The sequence below is a fragment of the Sander lucioperca genome, chromosome 21 (genome assembly GCF_008315115.2).
Source record: "Sander lucioperca isolate FBNREF2018 chromosome 21, SLUC_FBN_1.2, whole genome shotgun sequence".
Classification (NCBI taxonomy): Eukaryota; Metazoa; Chordata; class Actinopteri; order Perciformes; family Percidae; genus Sander; species Sander lucioperca.
Genome location: NC_050193.1, coordinates 6,980,821 through 7,001,155, shown reverse-complemented (window position 1 = coordinate 7,001,155; position 20,335 = coordinate 6,980,821). Strand labels below are relative to the sequence as shown.

The following is a 20,335-nucleotide window of genomic DNA, read 5'->3' as shown; positions in this document are numbered from 1 at the left end:
ATGAGAATTATCTTTTAAATGTTTAGTATGGCATCAGAGTATCCTGTTCTTCCAAACAGGATCTCACAAGCTACACCAGAAACCCTTGAGGCAACTAATCATCATCATGCTCTCCTCTTCAAACTCCTCTGATGTCCGTCTCTGTGCTTGTTGTATGTTTATGTGACTGACAGTGGGTGATAATCTTCATGATACCAATTGAATTACAGACTCAAATCTCCTGTTTTGAAGGAAATAGAATTAGGAGTGAGAATTTGAGAAAGTAGGGTCAATAAGAAAATTCTAGCAATAGCTGACTTTTTTCACTGTTGAATTATTCAGCTTGCATTGGATCAATACTGCAAAATGAAAGTGATGGCTGAGATCCCCTCTGGTTCAAAGGATCAGCAGTGAAGATAAATAGATGGAAGGACCACATCCACAGGGGTGGGAGGGGGGGAGACGGAAAATGCAGATCCGGCATGCAGATATAAAAAAGCTGCCAAACCTCTGGAGAGAGAACAAGCCGGACCAGGGAGAATGAGAATCTGTCAGAGAGGCAGGGGGAAAGAAAGGGAGGACAACAAGAGCAACTGATTGTGAACAATAGTGATTACTAAACGTGGCCAATCAGGCAGCTCTCATTTACTCTGCGCCATCCCAAATAATCCAGTGTTCATCCGGAGGCGAGTGGTGGTAAGTTTGATTTATTATTCATAACCGTTTCATGGTAATTTACTTCATAGATAACATACTTAGCACATTCTTCTGTGGCAGCAAATTAGTCTAAGGGAAGGTGGATCTAGGAAAGCTGGATTCCTCCTTGATTCTATCTAATTCATCCACTTTCATTATGAATGAGAGCTGTGAGGAGTTAAAGAAAGATTCAGACATCCATTTATAATGTGGATAATGAGAAGGAGCACTACCCTCAGTTGGGCATTTCTTTATTATGCCTATGTTGTTAAGAAACATTTTGTTCTGTTTAAAGAACACAGTAAAAGAAGTATAAAACAAGAGATTCAGAGTAACAGCCTTGATGTTTTTTGTAATTTAAATTTTTATTTGCAAATATGACAAACAACAGCTCATATGTTACAGCTTACAGAAGACAAATAAGACGAGAAGGTCAGATAGTGAAATAACATTTCAGTCAAAGCATAAGTTATCCTGGTCACAAGGAATGTGAAAAATGAAAAATGTACAAGCTGAGCAGACAAAAAAGTAACAGCCTTGATGTTTGAGAAAAGATACAGAATCTGTCATGGTAAATTATATCATGGTTGACAAGGCAACTTTCTTTTGCTATAACTTCCTCCCAATACTTAATATAATCCCTGAATTCCTTTTAATCATGCAGTTCCTCTGGAATCACACGCTCCAGGGAAAACACTTCTCTCTGTACATAGCCTATTGATGAAGTAAGAGAGAGGTAACAGAAAGAAATGCAAAAGCAAAATATAAATAAATTAACACAAATGGACTGCTCGATCAGCTGTGAGTTACTGGTGAAGACACATGAGAAACTGTGGAGTTTATTAATTTCCCCTCAGGCTTCAAGTGGTCTTTTTTAGCCTTTGGAGGTCTTGATACTCAACAGTTTATGTGGAGGTTGCTAACAAAGCAGACAGGTTTCGAGATTCAAAAGATTATGTTGGTCAGAAGATGGAAAAGAACCAGATCAATTTTAGCCGCAGTTTTGACTTCTTGTTTTCTTATATAAAGACATTTCTGCTCCTGGAACCCACTGGAGGGCTCTTGTAGGATTTCTATCCATGTATGCCTACTAAGAGAGTCTGTGCACATTATTGCTGTGCCTCTGTGAAAAGGCTGAGTCTGGAGAGTAATAATCAATGAACCTGTTACAAATATCAAGCATAGTGGCTGATGCATGCAGTATCATAATAGGATGAATGTTGCTAATGCACATCCTCCTTGTTAAAGTTTGAATGACAACAAATATTAAGTAGCAAAGCAAATACAAGACAGTTGTGCCATAAGTTGCTGTCTAAAATCATCCATGAGTTTAGTTTCTCTTTAGTTTTAGTTCAAAGCATCTTAAATGGCAACTAGCTCAAAAATAGGGGATTGATTATGTAACCCTCAATTTAAAAACCCAAACTCTCTCTTTCCAACACAGATAAACTGAGGTACACTGATTGCATTATAACAGTTCAGCAAAAACCAAAATACTAGTACTTGAAATGGAGTAATGAGTTAAGGAACTAGCTAAGTGAGGAGTTGTGAAGCAGGAGCAAAAGATTAATAAACAAGGTAGGATTATGGCAGGTGAGAGATCTGAAGGGTGGAAAGAAATGTGTTGAAACGAAGAACATTTTATGAAATACACAATGTCTGGTGACATATTCTCATCCACTTGGCTAAGGTGCATATAGTATGTTTTGTATTCAAACCTGGCCTGAGGCCTTTGTCATGTGTCTCGCTACAAATATTTCCAACCTCTTTGACTGTAAACTGTAGTGAAGACAATAACACCTTGCACAATCCTTAAAATATCCTACAAATGCCAAGAACGTCAAGAATGTCATGCTTTTTTTTAAGTTTGCAGTCATGAGAAATGGCAGGGTTTCTCTTCAATATTGCCTGGGCAGTAATAGCTCTTCTAATTAAGGTCTAAATCCCACATGTCATTGGCAGACCACTTGTTGTAATCAGTTTTTGAGAGGCCCAGAGAAGCATTTATCATAGCATTCATCAGTATACAATTTTGCATTTAAGATATCTCTGTTGTCCTGCTGTCTGTGAATTACTTGAAACACATTTTAGACAACAGAATAGGAGTTATGTCCTCCTATTCTGGAGGGAGCCAGGAGCTAAAAATGAGCACTCAGTGTCTTTGTTTGAACTAATGAAAGTATTTTAACTTTGCCTGTAAATCTCTGTAGATGACACTGAAGATGAGGACACCGCCCATACTTGTGACTTTGTTTTCTACCTCTTCTATGCCGTCTATCCTACACCAGAACCTGAAAATCAACTCTTCTGAACAGCCAAGTCCCTCGTTGAACAACAGCACCTGGCCATCGGTCAACTATTCAGGTTTAGGGATGTCCTGCTTCACTATGACATTTGGCGCCATCTCCAACCTCACGGCTCTGAGCATCCTGGCTAAGTCCCGAGTCCGATTCCGCCGCCAATCCAAAGCACCATTTATGTTACTAACAGTGGCTTTGCTTTTGGCTGACCTCGTAGGTCATGTGATCCTAGGCGCCTTTGCTTTGTATCGGCACATAGATCAGAGGTATAAAATGCAGGCCGAGATGCCCAACAAAGTATTCTGTCAAATTTTTGGGGCATGTATGGTGTTTTTTGGCTTATGCCCTTTGCTGTTGGGTTGTGCCATGGCAGTGGAGCGCTGTGTGGCCATCACCCAGCCCTTTTTCCACGCTGCTATGATCACAGTGGCTCATGTGTGGCGAGTTGTGTTATTTCTGTCCTCTCTTGCACTTGTGCTGGCAGTTCTACCTTTATTTGCTGTGGGGACTTACACTACCCAGTCTCCTGGGACATGGTGTTTCTTGCCTATCCATGGTCCACAGTCTAACACCAACCTGGCTCTGGCCTTCTCATGCCTGGGCCTCACTGCACTTGCTCTTTCCCTACTCTGCAACATCCTGAGTGGTCTGGCATTGCTGCAAGCCAGAATGAAGTCCCACAATGTAAATACAAAATCAGCAGCTCACTGTCGTCGTACATCGTCTTCCTCCTTGTTTTGTTCGTTGGATGTAGAGATGATGGCGCAACTGGCAGTGATCACTGTGGTTTCCTGTGTATGCTGGAGCCCCTTTCTTGTGAGTAGCCAACTACTTTTTTAGATTGCAGAATTTGTTTTTAGAAGGTAGGCTATTTTTTAAGAATATTGTAGATGATAAAGTAATACACCTCATGAGTGATTCTGTGTGTGTCCTTTAATATAGATCCATATTCTTGTGATGCAGTTCAATCAAAGAACATCAACCCATGAGAAAGATGGATTTATTCTTCTGGGCTTACGTATGGCCTCTTGGAATCAGATCTTGGACCCTTGGGTTTACATCTTACTGAGGAAGGCAGTGCTTTTCAGACTTTGTTGTGCTTTCTACACACAGAGACCCACAGTTACAGAAAATAGGTCCTGTGCAGACACACACAGGCAGGCCTGACCATGTTGCTCTTGAACTTTTTCCTCCTACTGAAATAAAGTATTTGTGTGTTGTGAAAAATGTAAACTTTGCTGTGTTATTTTTTAACAGGGCTCAGTGAGGTCCATATCCAGCAAACCAAGCGTCTACACGGCAGCAGTGTGAATAAGGGATTTAAACAGACTTTCCTAACATTTCCCAAAATTTAGTTAGTAGTCTGTGCCGGTGCTACTATCAATAGCAGCCACCTGCAAAACTGGTGGTTGGGCAATTGGGCGGGGTTATTATTGTCCAATCAAAATTGAGAAAAGCTTGACAAGCGCCGCGTGTAGCAAATGGCTGAGCTGCTAGAGAAGCCTCACACCCGGGGTGGGCGGTGCTTTTTTTGGCAATGACTCTATTCAATATGGAGTACAGAAAATAGCCTGATTCGCTCTGCATTTCACTGCTCTCATACAATTTTCGATCACTCTTGCATTTCGGGCCCAAATAATGAACTCTACCCCGTAGATGTCAGCCTACAGGACTCGCTCACGTACGTTTGACATATTTCCAAATATCGTTTGAATGCAAGTTGTTTACTAGCCCTAACGTTATTTAACGTTAACAACAACCGCGCTAACGTAAACTGTAAAACTGTTTTAACACAAAACTACTGGTTTCCTTTAAAAACGATATATTGAATATCTTCTCGACGCTGTCGACATCCGGAGGAAGATTTCAATACTCGATAGTTTCCGCAAAAGTTGTGCTGAGCGGCGGGGTTATTGGGTGAAAGGTGACGTCGCTTCTGTCTATTGACTCGTAGGTGAGTTACGTGCTATGCATGGATGTAGCTAGATATTGCGTTTAAGTTGACAACCATAACGTTACGTTATGTGACCTGTAGTGATGCCTGTTTATGTAACGTTACTGCTTAAATGTGAGCTGGTTGGTGTGTGATAACTGTAACCCTGCTCCTGGCTTTTATATAACTGTTAGGCTAGTTGTTTTAGCTATTAACGTTATCTTAAAACAAAGTTTGTAGCCTATTTATGTGTACCAGCCTGCACTAACGTACAATAAGTTAATTCAACCTCCTGAGTAAAACCTATGTGGGCATCAGCTTATGCCCATTCTATCCTAAAAGCCCATCTTTCTGCATTTCCTTCATGTCAAGAATGCACAATGCGGTGAGTGTCTCAGCCTCTCTGGGGTCCATGGGACTATTGCGTCTCTTCGGGGTGTCCTGGTCCTGGAGTCTAGCAGCAGGCCTTGGAATTTATCTGGGCACGAGAAGCTGGAAATACTTCTACATTGCAGCACGCACCGCCAAGAGAGACATCATGTAAGATCAATATGCCCCAATATATCATGCTCATGGGTTTACATCCTTACTTACCTAATGTCTAATTGTCTCCCTCCTTTGATCCTCACCAGTGGCCTGTATGTGCTGTTGAGAGTGAAGACGGCTTTATGGCGCTACATGCGCAATGGAAGTAACATTCCTTCCATATTCGCCCAGACAGTAAAACGGCACCCAAATAAACCAGCACTGATCTATGAGGCCACAGGGGAAACATGGACGTTCAGCCAGCTGGACGAGTTGTCTAATGCAGTGGCCCATTGGGCAAGAGGTCAGGGTTGGGTTTCAGGGGATGTGGTGGCCCTCTTCATGGAAAGCAGGCCGTTACAGGTGGCGCTTTGGCTGGGCTTGGCCAAGGTTGGGGTGGAAGCTGCACTCATCAACTTCAACCTCCGCCATGATTCCCTCCTGCACTGTATCGGAGTGTCAGGGTCACGGGCTATTGTGTTCGGAGCTGAGCTTGCTGATGGTAAGAATGTGTTAAACAAGGTAGGAAAAATCCCATTAAGAAAGTAGGTGTTAATTCAAATGTAGGGGTGCATTCTAAAATGCTATTTACAGGATACTATCTTACCTCTTAATCAGCAAAGTATTTAAAAGTGAAATGATATCTAAAATCAGCAACATATTTCTTGTTTAAATAACATTTTGTGTGTAACATCACATGAGGTGGTCAGCACTTCATCCTGTGGTGTCACACTTTAATATTAATTTTGGTGTGGAACATAAACTGTGATAATGACTGTGTCTCCAGCATGTCATGTGGTCAGGGCATGCTGTTGGTGATCACATTGCCATCTAGTTTTGAAGTTAGTTAACATTTGATTATGTTGGTTCTCTGTTACAATACAATCATGTCACTCCTTTTGTCTCTGTGGTTTCTGTGTTTGACTTTACTATATTTACTTAACAATGTTTGTATTATTTAAAAAGCACTCTATTTATTCCTCAGTTGTCAGTTTTCTCTGCTTTTGTCTTAATGTTGTCACACAGTTCTGTGATGTTTTCATTTCTTTACTTTTATAGGCATCATGGCTTACTTCAGAAATAAAATAAAAATCATTCAATGAAGTCTCATTGTTGCAGCATATAATTATATTCATTTCACTCAAAATATATAAAAAGAAAAATGTATTTACAGTATTTTCTAACCTGACTGGTGTCCTCTCTTCCTATTTCCCTCTTGTTCCTCTTACTGAATGTCAGCCATGCTGGAGATCAGTTCCTCCATCAGCCAGTCCATGGTACGGTTTAGTACAGGAGGAGACCTCAGTGCAGAACATCAGGCCCGACTGAGTGCTCAACCTCTGGACCCAATTTTAGCCTCTTCGCCTAGACATCCCCCTTCACCTTGTGTTCCCCCCAAAGGCATGAACGGTGGGTACCTTAGTTATCACTGAACTCAACTGTGACTCTGTAAGACTTGATCTGTATGTTAATTAGTAGTTATCTTTTTAAACTTATAATTTCCTTATACTGTGTTTGGATTATGACCTGATGTTTTTGTAATTAATTTACTCTACTGTTTAATTTCTGAACTGAAATTGATTCGCAGTAATTATGTGACTCAAGCGTGATGAGGTGAAAACTTAGCTGTGCCGAACTTTGAGAGCTATGAGTAATTTTGAATTCAATTAAATATATATTTCGTAAAAGGGACCAGGGAATAGCAAAGCTAGGACATGCTGCTGTAATAGTATAACTTTAACTTAATTAGCTAGCCACGTATAACCAAATAACAAACACATCAGCTCAATATTAAATGAAACCGCCTCCTTGCTGCTGTAATCTTAGAGACAGTAACACAGCCATTGTGGGCACTCCAATAATAATCATATACAGTATTACTTGAGTACACATATGAACACAATATTAGTGTTGCGAGCGTTGCGGCTAGCTGACTTTTATACTAATGTAGTATATTCTAAATGAACATCTTCGAACATATAAATGTCAATATAAACTTAACACACCGAAATACATATCTGTATATATTTATATCAGTCTACTTACATGTTTATGAACGCATACGTGGATGGATGATTCACAGACCACAGCTAGTACACTCCACAATATCCACATTGTATTGCTGTTGATGTTGATTGTATGTACCTCTCAGCCACTTTCACCGTTAATTCTAAAACCAAAGCCTACTGTAGCAGCCGGCACAAACAGGTGTTTTTTCTGCAAACCCAAAAAAGGGCGCTGATTGGCTGATCCCTATCACCACGAACATGAATGACCAAGTTTTACACACACATGACCACACCACAGCAGCTTTGTTGAATTGACCGCAAAGCTTTGTAACGTTACAACCAGGCCAGCAGCCGATTCTTGGTCCACTTAGATCGATCAAGGGGTCCATGTATCAGTGTAGTCGTATCTGTGATAATACAACCGGAGACCGATTCGTATTGGTGACTCTTTACACCCCTACAGTAGTAAATCTGTCTTTGATGAATGAATATAAAAAGTCAGCATGAAAGGTGTGAGCCCCAGATATACCCTAACAATCAAACTAGAGGTCTGTGTTGCCCAGGAAAACATGAGGTGGAATGAAAACAATGACTATATGTCGTTCTTTGGGTTCACTGATGGCATTTCAACAGTGACTGAAATGCTGTGAAGACACCTGTATTGATTCTTAAACTTGCAGTGTGCAATTGTAATGCTCTATTGTATTCTCTTCTGCAGACCGTCTATTTTATATTTACACATCTGGCACCACAGGAATGCCCAAGGCTGCCATCGTGGTACACAGTCGGTACGTTACTCACAAAAAGGCATCCACTTGCGTTGCTGTACAGTTAATGATAGATGTCTGACAATCTCTCCTGTGATTCCACAACAGTTACTACAGAATTGCTGCTTTTGGGTATTTTGCCTTTCGCATGAGCCCCGTTGACATCATCTATGACTGCCTGCCACTCTATCACTCAGCAGGTACTGTATATGATGGCAGGCTCTAGCTCTTGATGAATACAGTTTTCTCTTTTAGGTTTGCATAACCGAAGTGTTAGCTTTCTCTTCTTGCCAGGTAATATCATGGGAGTCGGTCAGTGTCTGATCCATGGCCTCACTGTGGTAGTGAAGAAGAAATTCTCTGCCAGCCGCTTCTGGGAAGACTGCATTAAGTACAACTGCACTGTAAGAGCTTATGCTCGGAAAATATTGAGAAGTGCCATATTTTATGAAAATCAATAACTATAAAACATTAACACTGCTCTCCCGTTGCAGGTGGTGCAGTATATCGGGGAAATTTGCCGCTACCTGCTGTCTCAGCCAGTACGGCCATCAGAAAAAGAGCACAAAGTTCGGCTGGCAGTGGGGAATGGGTTACGCCCCAGTGTGTGGGAGGCCTTCACAGAGCGTTTTGGGGTGGCGCAGATTGGCGAGTTCTATGGAGCAACTGAGTGCAACTGCAGCATTGCCAACATGGATGGCAAGGTCAGCAATCACTGTGTTACTTGTCTGCGTCTACACTGATCAAATGTGAATTGGATCAAAGTTTATCAGAATTTTGTCCTGCCAGGTGGGAGCCTGTGGATTCAACAGTCGCATTCTCCCCAACGTGTACCCAATCCGTCTGGTGATGGTGGACGAGGACAGCATGGAGCTGGTTCGTGACAGCCGGGGGCTCTGTGTGCCTTGCCGCCCTGGTAACTAATACTAATGTTACAATAAGGATGTTTTTCTAGATGTATGTAATTGATTCACTGTGTTGATCTTCTGAAAGAACCCTATGAGACTCCTCCATGTCTTGCAGGAGAGCCAGGGCTTCTGGTGGGCCGTATCAACCAACAGGACCCATTACGGCGTTTCGATGGCTACGCTAACCAGGATGCTACAAGGAAGAAAATAGCTAACAATGTGTTCAAGAAAAATGATTCTGCATATTTATCAGGTTACCAATCCTTATTGATTCTCAAAATAAATATATGTTGCTGTTATAATGCATCATAACACTCAACACAGCTTGCAGTGCTCATTTAAAAAATGTCCAATGAGTCTTTTAAATGTTCAAGATAAAACTCTGAAAATATAGGCAATCTCGGATTGCCAAGCTTCCGTTGTCACCGCTCAGTAGGGGTAATGTGTAAAAGTGTTATGATTGTTTAGCCATACTTTGACCAGACATGGAGTTTTTGACCCAAGGTCTTGCTATCTATATGTCTACCCAAGGGGACGTGCTGGTGATGGATGAAATGGGCTACATGTACTTCCGTGACCGCGGCGGAGACACGTTCCGCTGGCGAGGAGAAAATGTCTCCACCACCGAGGTGGAGGGCGTACTCAGCAGTCTTCTGGGTCAGACTGATGTGGCTGTGTATGGCGTGGCAGTGCCAGGTGATGGTTAACTTTGTATGCTCTTCAGCATCGCATTTCTCTTTAATGCATATTGCTTTTGACTGTACTCACTACTTGACAAGCATTTATCTCCATGTGTCATACTAGGTGTGGAAGGTAAGGCAGGCATGGCTGCCATTGCAGACACTACAGGGAGTTTTGACTGCAAAGGTTTCTTGCAGAAAGTCCAGCACGCTCTTCCCTCTTATGCTCGCCCCGTGTTTCTGCGAATCTCCCCACATGTGGACACCACAGGTACACTATCCTAATATCCTTCCTGAGTTTATAAAAATGTTAACCATCACTGATGATTTCATATCAACAAATCATAATTAATTTTATGTATCTCTGTATTCCTACATAGGTACATTTAAAATCCAGAAAACCAGGCTGCAGAGTGAGGGATATGACCCACGTCTCACCACTGACCAGATATACTTTTTGAACACTAGAGCTGCGTCTTATGAGGCTGTAGACGAGGAGCTATACAATGCCATAGCGGAGGGAAGAATGTCTCTATGACATGGAGGCCATAGCAGGGCAGTCATTGTGCCTCAGTTAAAGAGATGCTGTAGAGAGAGGATAACATATGCTGGTGTCGGGATCAGTCAGTCTTGGTGCACCACATGCCAGGATTTTAACCTTTCAGGGAACAGAGTTGAGAGGACTACTTAAATAGACAGAGTATTGTTACATATGATGTTTTAACACTGTATGAGTAACACACCAGGACATAATGTGAGGGCATTTTTTTTCACCCTTTAATAACTTGTTTTTAATTATTAAATGAACACCTCAAAAAGCCTTTGAGCATCACCACACACAGAGTGGGTATCTCCCATAACTCATTTGAAATGGAATACATGTTACAATAATGTGGTCAGGACAGCAAGGGTCAGGATCAAGTCAAATTCTGTTACAGGGTATATTCCAATTTATGAAATATGCTGCAAGAATATTTTTTAGGTTTAAGCAATACTTGAGTGTGAATCTATGAAGTTACTGGCGTGTGTTTGGATGAGCCTGAAAGAACATACTTCAACATGATTACTAAAAACACTAACCATAGTTTTTTTAATGCAATGGAAAACTAATCTCACTTTTCATATTTGAACCTCTGAACAACACTTTGCACAGGTTTGCAATTACACAAAAGTTGGTAACTGTATGTGCCTTATATTAAACATCAGATATGTTTCAATTTTGAGTGCTTTTCTTGGAAAGGAGCTCAAAAGATTGTGAATATCACAGTAGTGATTTTGTGTCATGCAAAGCTGAGTCACACGGGTGACTCGTTTTATGTAACAAATCTTATCAGTGTAATAAATGGGTATTAAGGCTATTTACGATTTCCAATCTTCCAGACTACATTTTCTGTTGTAACTCAAATTAAATATTTTAAAACATATGTTTGTTTTATGTCATTCATTAAGAAAATAACCTTCACAAGCATAAGATGATTTTTATACAAACAATGGTTAGCAATATGTCTCACTCCATTGTGAATTAGTTGTCCGTTGACAAGAGTATTCTTGTAGGTAGTATTTTCAGTGGATGCGCTTTGCAGGCAGAGCAAAAGTAGGGAAAGGCTCTGGGTGTGATTATATCTTTAAAGGTGTAGAGAGGTGTTCTCTCTCCAGGGTTATAAAAGGTCACCTTGCCTCTGTCCATGTCTAAAACTATTCTTATCACTTCTGGCTTCTTAGTCATGTTCAGCGGCTCCCATGGTGCAGTGCAGGCCTTATGCTCTCCGTTGCGAAACCTTATTGTCCAGAATCCCTCTGCTGGTGTCAGCACATGTTTACCCTTCCTGTTGATGGACTCACTGGCTACTCCCACCACCCAGTAGGTGTTGTCCTTTACCTCCACATCCCAGCTGTGGCGTCCAGAGGTATAGCTCTCAGCAGCCAGCATCTCAGCACTGATGTCAAAGCGTTCTGGGTTGTCTGGCAGCTTGAAAATCTGGGTAGAGTTCTGCACAACTGTGAGATCCTCTGAGAGGATGAAGCAGCTAGCTGCGGTGTTTGGATCCAGAATCACAGGATCTTGAGAGAAAAAAATACGACAAGTTACTGAAGTGGCAGGAAAGGAACTGGTCAATAAAACATGACTAGTTATTGTGTGAGGAACTCACTATATTTAACTATACTCTTCATCTTCTCCCACACTTTATATTTCAGAGAGCCCAAGTGCTTGGCCACATCAATCAGAGCACCAGCAATCATTTGTGGTTCAAGAGAAGGTTGCCAAGTTCTGAAAAGATACAGCAGTTAGTTATTGAGAGCTATATTTTCCTAAAAAAAATATGCTTAGATGGATCCTAGATGTGGCATTACCACTTACCTCCTTATTGTTTCCTTGTAATTCTGAAAACAAAATTGAAAAGAACAACTTAAGACCATTTCTGGTTAAGATTTGTTTTTCGAATTGTCTGAGGCAACAGTGTCATCTACCTTAAGAAATGGGATATCATGAGATTTCATCTCCTGTTCCACTAATCTGATGGTGTTGGAGAGAGATGTAATTTCATTGCTCATCTCCTCAAACCTCTGGTTAACCATTAGATTCTTCTGCTCCTTCTCAGTCTTTAAAGCTGAAAGTCTGGCAGTCTCCTGCTCCTTCAGGAAATTATGAAGGGCTTCAAATTCCTCTTTGATCTGTGTTTCAGTATGTTCAGCCTGGTTCTGGAAAGAAATGTGATTGATAGGTAATCATTGCCTCCACACCTTGGCTCTTGTACGTTCAAAGTAACATGATGTACTGATGGAACTGACAGTACCTTGACATGTTCTGCCATTTCCTCACAGGCCACTTTTGCCTTCTTGTAGAGCTGCAACTTCTCTTTCAAAGGCAACAGCGCACTCTTCAGTTCCTCCTAAAAAAGTCAGTGACAGGGCATCAACATTTAAAAACAAGGTCAGTCTGGCAGATGGCCGAGCTTTCACACAATGTGGGGCTTTCAGCTGTCACATACTCTTCCATGGCAGCATTCCCTGTAAGCTGCACAATACAGTAGCATCAAATGAAAGGGGCAAATCCATGGAAAATGATCTAATGTCCTGGTAACATGAGCAGAATTGAGCTCATGCAACTTTGAATCAAGACAGAGACACAATATGGCAAACAAACGATTCATTTCACATTAGTACTCAAGGTTTTTCTGTTCTCGTGAGAAGGCCGAGGAGGGCAGGAGTAGAATGAAACGTCACAGAAACCTTTTGGGAATCGAGTTTCAGTCCTCTCTGGACCCCCATGGAAACGGCAAACCAAAAATATAAATCTATTATTAGAATGTGAATGTAATCTGCCGAACACCTTCACAAACATAGCAGGTTTAGAGAAGCACAGAGGGAGTAATAAAATAAAATAGGTGAAAAACACATACATTTTAATGTATTTTCACAATGTTGACAGCTGTACATTAAAGCAATGTCCAGGTACAAAGTGCCTCTTCATCTATTTATTGAATGAGATTTCATTTCATTTCTTGTCATGCTAATCAATTATGATTGACAAATGAATTGAATTAGCTTCCCATTTTAATTGTGAAGGCTCGCCCAAATGTTGTGGGTATGGTTATATCGTTGACCTTAGATACTAGTCTACACAGACATACATCAAATTCAGCATCCAAACAATGTGACAGATATTTCGAAAGATGTGTCATCCTTATTCATTACAGCTGTAATCATCATCAAAGGTTTTTGCTAAATTAGCTGATGCTGTAGATATGCAGCTCAAACAATGAAAATATGCTATTACTTTGAAATGCTGGGATGACCAACCCTGTAAATTTAACTCACCTTACAGTCATGAGCACCTTCCCCAATGGGATAGAGCCTGTGCCCAGTGTGTGCAGCTGCTTTCCCACATATACCACAGATTGGCTCCAAGTCCTCCAAACAGAACAATGTGAGCTTTTCTCCATGCTCCTTACAAGCCTCTGGGTCATTCTTGCTTCTGTCCTGCTTGAAGGATTCACAGGACTTCTCCAGCACAGAGCTCACCACGATTTGATCCATGGAGGCACGGCGCCAGCACAGAGGACAGTAGTGTGAATCCTCGCTGCCTTGTGTCTCCCAGCTGTCTTTTAGACAGGCTTTACAGAATCTGTGTCTGCAATTGAGCACCACTGGCTGACTGAGAATATGTCCACAAATTGGACAGGAAAGGTCATCCTCTAGATGAGCACGTCTGGTGGCCATTCTTCGTCACAGGGCTTTGATGAGAAGGCAGGATTCGAGGCCCCTCCTATTTCTCTGGAAGGCTACCTCAGCTTGACCTCAGAAATAAGTGTTGATACCTCAGCACCCAAAGGCATATCCCGTGTTATGCTGTGTTGTGCTGAGAATGCACATCGCGTGTTCTCAAATAAACACCATACCACAAAACAAATGGCGAATTGGCTTAACATTTAAGACACTGTATCTGTACAGCACAGAGCAAAAAGTAGCCTGACTAACCCAATGATGACAGAAGAGAGTATGGTATGCTACAAGTCTGTTGAAAAAACGTCACAGTAAGAGTTCACAGAGAAACAATGTCCAAAAAAAGACTCAGGGTGAGGATATAAATAGACAGAAGTAATCTATTTGGACTGAAGTTATGTGTGTAAAGAAATGTCCTCCTGCCGACCATTGGGATATTTTCACATTCAAGTTTAGCTTTGGGCAACAGGTTTTTAAGAGTTGACACGTGGCTATTTTTTTAAATATCAGAGTCAAATCCCACTTCTGGAATAAAACAGTGCTTAAGGGCAAATAGAGGGTATTTCAAAGCACAGTGTGTACACAGTAGCATGGTCGTCTTAAAGGTTAATTTGTTAATTTCAAAAGAATTTAACAGTAAGTGGACCCTGTTTGTACTCTAATCCAGTATTTTGTTGTGAGTGTTAGTTTACTAGAATAAATGCGGTGCATCAAAAACGCTTACATCTCACACATGCTGTTATGGTTCACAGTCATCTTTGAACCATGCTGGTGGAACATTTGTGTTGTTGTGCACTGTATCTTTAGCAAGCATACATTAGCTACACAATCCCATATATTGGCATTACTTTAGATATTATTATGTCAAGTTTTACAATAATAAGGTATAGACAGGTATCAGGTCAGGTATAATTGTATTTGTATCTTTACAATCCCATAAAGCCTTCTAACATATGACAGCCAGACATAGCTATGTCATCATTACAGAAATTACAGATAAAGAGTTCAATATGAGTCATTTGGTCTAGAATACATTGTGAGTAGGAAAACTTTATTTTTATTCAACCACCCAGAGCAATCTCTGACCAAATAAGTCTTGTGAAGATGCCAAAGGAAAATTTGATTCCTTCAGCAGTTCAGAGCCATTAATAGTGTAACAGTGAACAGCCAAAAGAGTCAACATACACACACACACTACGGCCATGCCAGATTAGTAGTTGCTCTGCATGCGGCTCTGTCACTCGACAGATGACAGATATTTCTTTTATCATGCATTTCTTTTATCTAAAGTCAGCTTTATGTGTTTTAAATATTTCCAAACAACAATTTACATAATGTCATTTAAAGTTAGGGTTGAAAAGCTGTTCTGGTTAAAGTAGGTACATTAATAGCTGTTTTAATTTGGTGAAATGTTTGAGCTGTTTTAATCTTCAGAATAGTCATTTGTTGAGCACAAACTGAAAATAGTTTCTAAGTGGTAAAGATTGAATTACTTAGGACAAGACTGATGGATTGCTGTGCTGTATGGGTTTAGGCTACATCTGTGTGTGCATCTCACACAGAGGCAAACACAGAAATAAAGAAAAGGCTGACAGACATTATACTACAGAGCCCATGGGGAGTAGCAGGGAGTCCTTAGTTGTGAAACTGAAGTTTTCTATGTCATGTTTTTCATTGCAAGACTGTACAGATTTTCTAGGTCTAATTTTCCATTTTCAACATGTTGTGTCTTCATAATGGCTGGGAATAATAAAGATCATCCTTCATGTTGAAGTAGTTTACATGTAGTGAAAATCTATTAGCAAATGTATGCTCAACATTTTATAATAGAAATAATAGAATGATTTTTTTATTCAGCTTACCTTATGATCCCTGAATGCCTCCTTTATTGGATACACTCTGTGATTCATGTGCAGGCCTGATCTGTTGCACGTAGAGCAGACAGGCTCCAGATCAGCTACACAGACAAGAAGCAGTCGCTCTCCATGTGCTTCACATGATTTATGTGGAAATCCAGGTCTCTCTTTAAAGCAGAGAGGACACTCTCTAATACCATGTTGTATCCAGAACTGTTCTAAACAACAGGTACAAAAGCTACGATCACAATCGATGCAGCTGAGGACCACTGAAGCCAGGAAGATGTCCCCACACACAGCGCAACAGGAATCGTCCACAGCCTCCATCTGTGGAATTCTAATGCAGCACTGATTGGTTTCTACCAGGCAGTAAAGCCTTTATTCCCTCTGCATGTACAGTGTGTACCATGGGTGTTCAACTGCAAATAGTCATGCAGCAGGAGAGAGAGGAGAGACCCAGCTCCTCTAGTTTCACCACAAATAAACACGCACATTAAAGGCAGGTTTTCAGCTCAGTATCAAAACATGCTGCTAAAAGAATTACCTCTATAGCACTCTTCCATTGAAATCAATGCAGGTAATCTTGTAATATAGTATTTTTTATGTTAAAGTTGAGTTTAAATTAGTTTTATGCCTCCATGTAGTTAAATAGGGAAAGTGGTTTTCGGTTACTGTCACTGGATATTTTGGGGCAAGTAAAAACAAGTCTACGGTATAATTTCTTTTAATGTACATATATTTGTGTAAATTTCAGTACAGTCAAAACTGTGTATGGTCTCTTTAAGGTTAAATAAGCATTTAAACAGATAAAAGGGTAATTTTCACTCATATTAAAAGGAAACCCTCTTAAAAGCTATTTGCTGTGCTTCCATAGAGTTCGGTCTGTATTACACAATCATAAATCACAACAGAAACCTAGGCAAAGTTAACACAATGCATTTACACATTTTAAAGAAGTTAAATGATTTAATAGTGTACATTAGGAGCTTGACCTATAATAAGCCCAATTATAATAATAAATACAGAGCAAAATCGACTGGACCATTTTCAAAAGGCTGCAGGTTATGCAGAATGTACTGTAACACAGGCAGGAACAGGGTCATTAGTAGTATGTGTCTGCTTCTTTCTTCTCCCCTCAGACACACTTTTAACTAGTACTTCTAATGACATAAGTTTTGGTTAATACACAGATAAGGAAAAAAGTACATTATTAAATCATATGGTCCACTTTATTGATTTTCACACAGCAATTACAAAAGTGTGAATCTTTTTCAAGAATGCAAGACAAACAAGACACTGTACAAGGAGAAATACATATTAACTGAAGAATATATAAGAACGAAATGGAATTAAAAGCTGGATGTGTGGACCTACCCAGAATTAGTGCCAGTTTTCAGTCATCGATGGCTTCCAAAGTTTAAAATCTCAGTTGAGCTGGGTCAATACTCTACACGTGAGATTTTCTTTTCTGGCTGATAAGAGATTAAGGCAACCCTGAACGCATGCTCTATTCATACTGCTCAACAGGACACACCATGAAAATACTGAGGTTCACATGGACATTAAATGACAGAGGTGTGCTATTAAACACTATAATCCATGTCAGATTCACTTGAAACACTGTGAACATTTCAATTAGCATGGAAGCCACCACTCTAATAATGATGTATGAGATTGTATGTTCATTCTTCAAATCTTCACAGAAAGTAGTCACTATTAATTTGCATGTGTGAAGTGTATTCAATTTTTTTTTCTGTTAAAAATGTTTTTTCTGTTACATAACATTCTCAATTTACAAACAAATCATTGTTTCTTCACAATCTGGTGCTCTGATAAGATAAGAGTTTTTAAAATCATACTTAATACTTTTTGGCTTCAACATCTTAATCTTTTACAGAACATAGATATATTGTTCTTGTCCTTAACATTTTTTTTCCCCTCCTTTTGCTGTCCATTAAGGGCCAGAGGTCACTATGACACAGTAACTTCACATCAGCTTCCTGTCAGGGTGATCAGAGGCACGTCCAGAGCGTTGGTGTCGGACCTCCAGGTGTTTGCTCTGAACATGGTCAAAATGCTGCAGCAGCTCATTGTAATCCATCTGAGTGTGAGAGGCACGTTTGGAGACCACTTGGTGTTTGGAGTCCACATACTTGGACTCATCCACAGTCCTCATGAGCTCAGGGTTGGGGACACAACGCAAGCGGTGGGAGAGCAGCTGGAAGGCCTGGCTCTGTGGCAGCAGCATCAGCAGGCCGTACAGGGCCTTTATCAGGTAAGGGTTGTTCTCCACATCGAGGAGCTGCAGGCGCAGGTAGGTGAAAATGGGGCTTTCAATGAGTTGTACCAACTTGTCGACCTCCATCAGGAAGTCTACGGTCACCTCAAGATCTCCAAATTTCTGGATGAGGTCATAGGCGTGTTTGTAGTTCTGCGTGAGGAAACAGAGCGACACAGTGGCAACGGGGTTGTGGCACCAGGAACGATACAGGCAGCAAAACAAAGCACAGCTCTCCTGAGTGCGGAGGTCTTTCAGCTGGTTGCGTAACTGGAAAAGCTCCGCCGAGGTGAGCAGGATGGTGTTGAGCGTCTGAACCATGGTGGATGCAAATTTGAGGTCCTCCTCCTTCAGCAAGATGTCAGCCATGGAGTGGAAGATGTTCTCCGCATGAAGCAACAGACAGAGCTGCCGGATGATGAAAGCGCCTCTGTTCTCCAGAAGCTTCCTCTCCAGACTGAAGCGTTTCAGCAGGTTGATCATGAACTTGTAAAAATAGGAGTTCATACTGGGAGTGGAGGGGGACGAGTCCACCGCTCTGGAGTCCGTGCTGGGCTGCTGTCCTGGCTTGGAACCCTCTGGGACCTTGAGCTCCAGTTCGTTGTCAGTGCTGTCGCAGGAGCCGACTTGGTCCGTTTGGCCAGCAGGAGATGAAGCTATCTCAGCTAACACCTCCAGATCTTTCAGTATCACCTCATCAGACTCATCAGACAGTGTTTTCAACAGCATGGGAAACAGGCTGTCTGTGTGGCGAAACATTTTGCGTGGTGTCTTGATGTAGAGATGGTAGAGCCATTTGAGCACAGCTATGCGGGTCATCATGCCAGTGGCGGAGTCGTGGAGGTGTCGGTCCAACACCTGAACAATACCGTCCAGGTCCAGAATTACCTGAGGCCTGTCAGCACTCGCTGGAGTGAAGAAGCTGATATTACTGAAACCAACAGATTCCTGCGATGCATTCAGCATATCATTGCTGTCTGCCTCCGTCTTCGGCTGGCCGTCTTCCACGGAACCTGTATTTCCACTTTTCTCCTCATCCTCGTCATCCTCAGGAGTCACCAGCTTCATCAGACTGTGATTACAGGCACTGGCTGCTTCTTTGGTATTCTTCTTTCTGTCATCGTAGGAAAGGCAAGGCAGCACTGCAGTTAGGATGCCAGAGGAGTAGGGGAGAACCACTCTGCCAGCAAGCTGGATAAACTCTCTCATCCAGGTCATAGCCGTAAGCTGGATCAGGTCGTTTGTGAGTTTTGTTTCATCTGCAACCTGGCAGTGGATGACCAGGATGTTGGCCATCTCAGCAAATTTCACACTGGAGGGTGTCTTCTTAATCTCTTTCAAAAACTCTCCAAGCACCACCTCACACGTTCTACGGATCTCCTTGCTGTTGTCTCCTAGGATCTGGAAGAGCCCATCCAGGATCTCAGGGAGGTACTCTAACAGGTTGATGTTTGGCACAGACTCCAGAACATGGATCCAGGAAATAATAAACTGCCGAGCATATTGATTATTGGAGTAGATTCTCTCTCTGAGCAGGGGTACAAACGCCACTAAGTCAAACTTGTTACTTTCTGTCACAATGTCTTTCAGCAGTCTGTCCAGGAGTTCAGATCCACTTTTCACGTTGGGGTCTGGGTCTGCTGCAAGCTTGCTGAGACCATCAAAGAGCAGGTTGAAGTGGGGCAGCACAGCTCCCCTGGCCACCTTGACTATATTATAGAGGGCCTCACAGGCATAGTAGCGCAAACGGCTGTCTGAGTCATTAAAACACGTGAGTACAGGCTCAATAAGCTCCTTCAGATACAGACCCGAGTCCTTGCCGAGGGCGATGGAGCAAGCTGCCAGTCCAATGAGACCCCCCTTCCGGCTGTGGGGGTGCTGGGAAAGCGCAAACTCCGAGGCCAGGATCTGGATAACATGTCTGATTTGAGTAGAGCTGTTCTGAGCCACAAACTCCCGCACCAGTTTCTCAATTTCTAGTGCCGCGACTTTCCTCTTCTCGTACAGTTTGTCATTCAAAGCCCTGACGATGTTGGGCGTCAGAGGCGACAAGTCCTTCTCCGTGTTCATGTTCGTAGCTGCGGTTGTACCGGATAGTGTCTACTGAAATGTACGTTGTGACGAGAGAAAGCAATCTGCATTTAAGATAATTTGTGAGAGAAAATACCTCGATTTCTCTC

At 41.6% G+C, this 20,335-nt stretch overlaps 4 protein-coding genes across 8 annotated transcripts; 2 read left to right on the top strand and 2 right to left on the bottom strand.

The window, feature by feature from the left end:
* Positions 1–486: 486 nt before the first annotated feature.
* On the top strand, positions 487–4,200 carry ptger1c (prostaglandin E receptor 1c (subtype EP1)). Its single transcript, XM_031312537.2, has 3 exons — positions 487–675; positions 2,886–3,791; positions 3,918–4,200. Exons 2-3 carry the CDS (start codon positions 2,886–2,888, stop codon positions 4,140–4,142), a joined length of 1,131 nt encoding a protein of 376 aa, XP_031168397.1. The 5' UTR covers positions 487–675; the 3' UTR covers positions 4,143–4,200.
* A 275-nt stretch (positions 4,201–4,475) lies between these two features.
* Positions 4,476–11,217, top strand: slc27a1a (solute carrier family 27 member 1a). 4 transcript variants are annotated; one of them, XM_031312513.2, is made up of 13 exons: positions 4,476–4,899; positions 5,281–5,448; positions 5,541–5,935; positions 6,673–6,843; positions 8,161–8,230; positions 8,318–8,409; positions 8,504–8,613; positions 8,704–8,913; positions 8,999–9,125; positions 9,233–9,370; positions 9,649–9,813; positions 9,922–10,068; positions 10,178–11,217. In XM_031312513.2, the coding sequence occupies exons 2-13, from the start codon at positions 5,282–5,284 to the stop codon at positions 10,333–10,335; spliced, it is 1,950 nt and encodes a 649-aa protein (XP_031168373.1). In that variant the 5' UTR covers positions 4,476–4,899; position 5,281; the 3' UTR covers positions 10,336–11,217. The 4 variants fall into 4 exon arrangements, with proteins under 4 accessions (XP_031168373.1, XP_031168371.1, XP_031168372.1 ...); XM_031312511.2 differs by having other exon boundaries at positions 4,476–4,929; XM_031312512.2 differs by having other exon boundaries at positions 4,479–4,656.
* On the bottom strand, positions 10,883–14,268 carry trim35-13 (tripartite motif containing 35-13). Of its 2 annotated transcripts, none has more exons than XM_031312523.2 (6): positions 13,617–14,268; positions 12,593–12,688; positions 12,267–12,491; positions 12,157–12,179; positions 11,948–12,066; positions 10,883–11,858 (listed from the first exon to the last, which is right to left on the bottom strand). In XM_031312523.2, exons 1-6 carry the CDS (start codon positions 14,016–14,018, stop codon positions 11,320–11,322), a joined length of 1,404 nt encoding a protein of 467 aa, XP_031168383.1. In that variant the 5' UTR covers positions 14,019–14,268; the 3' UTR covers positions 10,883–11,319. The 2 variants fall into 2 exon arrangements, with proteins under 2 accessions (XP_031168383.1, XP_031168382.1); XM_031312522.2 differs by having other exon boundaries at positions 12,267–12,497; positions 13,617–14,258.
* Positions 14,269–17,090: 2,822 nt separating this feature from the next.
* On the bottom strand, positions 17,091–20,274 carry vac14 (vac14 homolog (S. cerevisiae)). The gene has a single exon (XM_031312509.2). The coding sequence runs from the start codon at positions 20,223–20,225 to the stop codon at positions 17,865–17,867; it is 2,361 nt and encodes a 786-aa protein (XP_031168369.1). The 5' UTR covers positions 20,226–20,274; the 3' UTR covers positions 17,091–17,864.
* Between the last annotated feature and the right edge of the window lie 61 nt (positions 20,275–20,335).